This window comes from Salvelinus fontinalis, chromosome 1 (assembly GCF_029448725.1).
Source record: "Salvelinus fontinalis isolate EN_2023a chromosome 1, ASM2944872v1, whole genome shotgun sequence".
Classification (NCBI taxonomy): Eukaryota; Metazoa; Chordata; class Actinopteri; order Salmoniformes; family Salmonidae; genus Salvelinus; species Salvelinus fontinalis.
Genome location: NC_074665.1, coordinates 64,387,173 through 64,391,377, shown reverse-complemented (window position 1 = coordinate 64,391,377; position 4,205 = coordinate 64,387,173). Strand labels below are relative to the sequence as shown.

The following is a 4,205-nucleotide window of genomic DNA, read 5'->3' as shown; positions in this document are numbered from 1 at the left end:
GAGGATCTCATCTCGGTACCTAATGGCAGTCAGGCTACCTCTGGCGAGCACATGGAGGGCTGTGCGGCCCCCCCAAAGAAATGCCACCCCACACCATGACTGACCCACCGCCAAACTGGTCATGCTGGAGGATGTTGCAGGCAGCAGAACGTTCTCCACGGTGTCTCCAGACTCTGTCACGTCTGTCACAAGTGCTCAGTGTGAACCTGCGTTCATCTGTGAAGAGCACAGGGCGCCAGTGGCGAATTTGCCAATCCTGGTGTTCTCTGGCAAATGCCAAACGTCCTGCACGGTGTTGGGCTGTAAGCACAACCCCCACCTGTGGACGTCGGGCCCTCATACCACCCTCATGGAGTCTGTTTCTGACCGTTTGAGCAGACACATGCACATTTGTGGCCTGCTGGAGGTCATTTTGCAGGGCTCTGGCAGTGCTCCTCCTGCTCCTCCTTGCACAAAGGCGGAGGTAGCGGTCCTGCTGCTGGGTTGTTGCCCTCCTACGGCCTCCTCCACGTCTTCTGATGTACTGGCCTGTCTCCTGGTAGCGCCTCCATGCTCTGGACACTACGCTGACAGACACAGCAAACCTTCTTGCCACAGCTCGCATTGATGTGCCATCCTGGATGAGCTGCACTACCTGAGCCACTTGTGTGGGTTGAAGTCTCATGCTACCACTAGAGTGAAAGCACCGCCAGCATTCAAAAGTGACCAAAACATCAGCCAGGAAGCATTGGAACTGAGAAGTGGTCTGTGGTCACCACCTGCAGAACCACTCTTTTATTGGGGGTGTCTTGCTAATTGCCTATAATTTCCACCTGTTGTCTATTCCATTTGCACAACAGCATGTGAAATTTATTGTCAATCAGTGTTGCTTCCTAAGTGGACAGTTTGATTTCACAGAAGTGTGATTGACTTGGAGTTACATTGTGTTGTTTAAGTGTTCCCTTTATTTTTTTGAGCAGTGTATCTCATGCATCCTTGAGGTCTAAATTAGAATTTCTCATTCAGACCTTTTTTGTAGATTATATGGCTGCTCTGTATTTTGAATGCTTAGGTATATGTATATTTTATTACATTGAAACACAGTCTTTCTATCCAGATGTGTAACGGTTCTGTAACGACAGACGCTGGGAGACAAGAAGCAAGCACAGGGTGTGGATTTAATAATAAATAGACATGAAACAAAACAAGAACAGCATCTGGACAGGAGAAACATAACAACATCAATGCTGACTCGGGAATGAAACTGAGGAAGTGACAGATAAAGGGGAGGTCAATTACTGTATTGCAAAATGTACAATGATGGAGTCCAGGTGAGTCCCATAATTAAGCGCAGGTGCGCGTATCGAAGGTGGCAGGTGTTCGTAATGATGAGTGAACTGGTGACCTCGAGCACCTGAGAGGAGGAGCGGGAGCAGACGTGACAAGATGTCTATTTTTTATACTCCAACGTGTGCAAAGCTGTCATCAAGGCAAAGGGTGGCTACTTTGAAGAATCTAAGAATCAATTGGACTCCAATGACGTGATGGAGTCCAGGTGAGTACCATAATTAAGCGCAGGTGCGCATAATGATGGGTGAACTGGTGACATCAAGCACCGGAGAGGGGGAGCAGGTGCAGACATGACAAGATGTCTATTTTTTATACCCAAATGTGTGCAAAGCTGTCATGAAGGCAATGGTGGCTACTTTGAAGAATCTAAAATCTCAAATATATTTTGATTTGTTTAACACTTTTTTGGTTACTACATGATTCCATATGTGTTATTTCAGAGTTTTGATGTCTTCACTATAATTCTACAATGTAGAAAATAGTAAAAATAAAGAAAACCCCTTTAATGAGTAGGTGTGTCCTAACTTTTGACTGGTATTGTATATAATGTAAATTTGTTGTAATTTACGATGTATGATATTATTCCAGTTTAAATAACAAAGATAGACCAATTTTATTTTTTAAAGCAAAAAAAAGTGACAAAACAAGAAATGATTGTCTCATGAAAGAGAAAAATTAACAGAGTAAGCACTCCCCCCAGTAGGAGGAGGAGCAGCCTTTGAATTCCAGTCCATCCCCTGTCTACTTCCCCCAACCCATGGGTGAGAGGGGAGTGCTGTAGCCCTCCAAAGGAAACGGAAGAGACGAAACTCACACAATCCTCATTTTAAAACCCCGGGGCTGTGAAGAAGAAAAGACAACTCTTTGACAAACTTTACTTCTAACCACCTATTTAGCACTCCACCCTCCCTTTTTATTTGTATTTTTTGTTGTTGCTATTTTTATTTTGTGGCACATTGAAAGCCCGCGCCCTGCTCAGTTAAAGGACCCAGTGTTCGCTGGAGCAGAGATGCCCCCCCAGCCGGAGGTGAACAAACATTTCTGGGACTTCCTAAAGAGTTTTCTCGGCATCATCCGAATCCTCCAAATCCTTTTCGGAGCAGGACTATGGGTCACAATCGCCGCCAACAAATACGAAGGCGCCATCCACTTCGTCCTGTTCGTGGCCGTGCTCTTCTGGCTTCTCACCCTCACCGCGTTTTTTATCACTCTCCTGGACAAGCAGGACCTTGTCCCCGTCTTGGGAGGGGACCGGTGGTTGCTTAGCAACCTGGTTCATGACATCGCTGCTGCGGTGTTGTATCTACCGGCGATCGGCGTCATGATCTACAAGACAAGGCGGTACGAGTACTGCAACCTGGAGCAATATAAACACCACTGCCTGTATAAAGTCTATCTGGCTGCTGCGGTGTTCGCATGTCTGGGCGCTGTTGTGTATCTTGTCTCGTCAGTGTATGTTGGCTGTAGGAAGTGCCGGGGTGAGCAGACGGTGGTTTGAGAGAGGGGAGGACAGAGGGGGACAAAGGAGTAAGGGATATGTTGGAGGACTGGGGGAGGGAGGCAAGAGCTCTTCCTGGATGGGGGCGAGGAGAGGGGGAATTTTCTGTCCCACAAAGCAGAGTGTCCTCTTGTTTTGGCTCAAACTCCTATAGGTTTGTCCATATTTTATTCCGTAATTTAATGTCAGCATACAGTAGCTTATCAACGTAGGCTACAGTACAATACTTTTTTGGTACAGTGTTTTTACATTCCGAAACTGAGCAGTCCCCCGGACCTTTTACCAATGCCTTTGAAAAGCATACCTCTTATGCTTTGCAGCCTACAACAAGCTGTAATAGCAGGGACGTGATATGACATGCCTTTGATATGAAGATAACTACACCATATTTGTTGGCAATGTTTTTTTTGTATCCTTTTAGCCAGAAATAACACATGTCTATATCAAAAACAAAACCAAGTATGTTCCTAATTATTCCTGAAGTGTCCTTCATGTTAAAACCAAATGTTGATTAATTAAACCAAATGTTGATTAATTAAAACCAATGTCATTGAACACCAGAGACAAGGTTCTCTTATTTGGTAATAACACCTTCTGCATTTAGGGGCAGATATAATTTACAGAGAAGTAGCCTATTGCTACCACTATTATTATCATTATTTTGCAGTACTAGGTCTACACCAGTTTGTTTCATTAATAGCTATTTCCAGAGTTATTTCAAATCTGAAAAGTATACATCTGCAGACACTGTGTGTTTGCACCTGTTTGTGAATGATTATGGTGTCGGTGGCTTTCCAAAATGAGAGCCAGTTTGGGGCTGGGAGTTCTCAGCTACTTCCTGTCTGAGACAAACATGCTTAACCAATCAGCAGGGGTCTTTGGGATGCCACATGAAAGACATGGAAGAGTGTGTGCTTTTACTCTGAAATCTCTGTGACTGGAACTGTGTGTGTCTGGGTACGTATATCTGAGTGTGTGTGTGTCTGGGCACGTATATCTGAGTGTGTGTGTGTCTGGGTACGTATATCTGAGTGTGTGTGTGTGTGTCTGGGTACGGATATCTGAGTGTGTGTTTCTGGGTACGTATATCTGAGTGTGTGTGTCTGGGTACGTATATCTGAGTGTGTGTGTGTGTCTGGGTACGTATATCTGAGTGTGTGTGTGTGTGGCTGGGTACGTATATCTGAGTGTCTGTGTGTGTGTCTGGGTACGTATATCTGAGTGTGTGTGTCTGTGTGTGTGTCTGGGTACGTATATCTGAGTGTGTCTGTGTGTGTGAGAGAGAGAGAGATGATACTGACTGGGAAGGGGAAGTTCTTACAATAATTAATGGTGGGGGGTTGAGGGTGTGTGTGTGGAGAGAGGGGGTGAGAAGTGG

General features: G+C 45.3%; 1 protein-coding gene across 1 annotated transcript; it reads left to right on the top strand.

Annotated features, from left to right (window-relative positions):
• The first annotated feature begins 2,079 nt into the window (after nt 1–2,079).
• LOC129859669 (MARVEL domain-containing protein 1-like) lies at nt 2,080–3,382 on the top strand. The gene has a single exon (XM_055929731.1). It carries the CDS (start codon nt 2,339–2,341, stop codon nt 2,825–2,827), a length of 489 nt encoding a protein of 162 aa, XP_055785706.1. The 5' UTR covers nt 2,080–2,338; the 3' UTR covers nt 2,828–3,382.
• The last annotated feature ends 823 nt before the right edge of the window (nt 3,383–4,205 follow it).

Bases quoted from the DNA above. Each gene is read 5' to 3' on its own strand.
- LOC129859669 (XM_055929731.1), top strand. From the start codon at position 2,339: ATGCCCCCCCAGCCGGAGGTGAACAAACATTTCTGGGACTTCCTAAAG.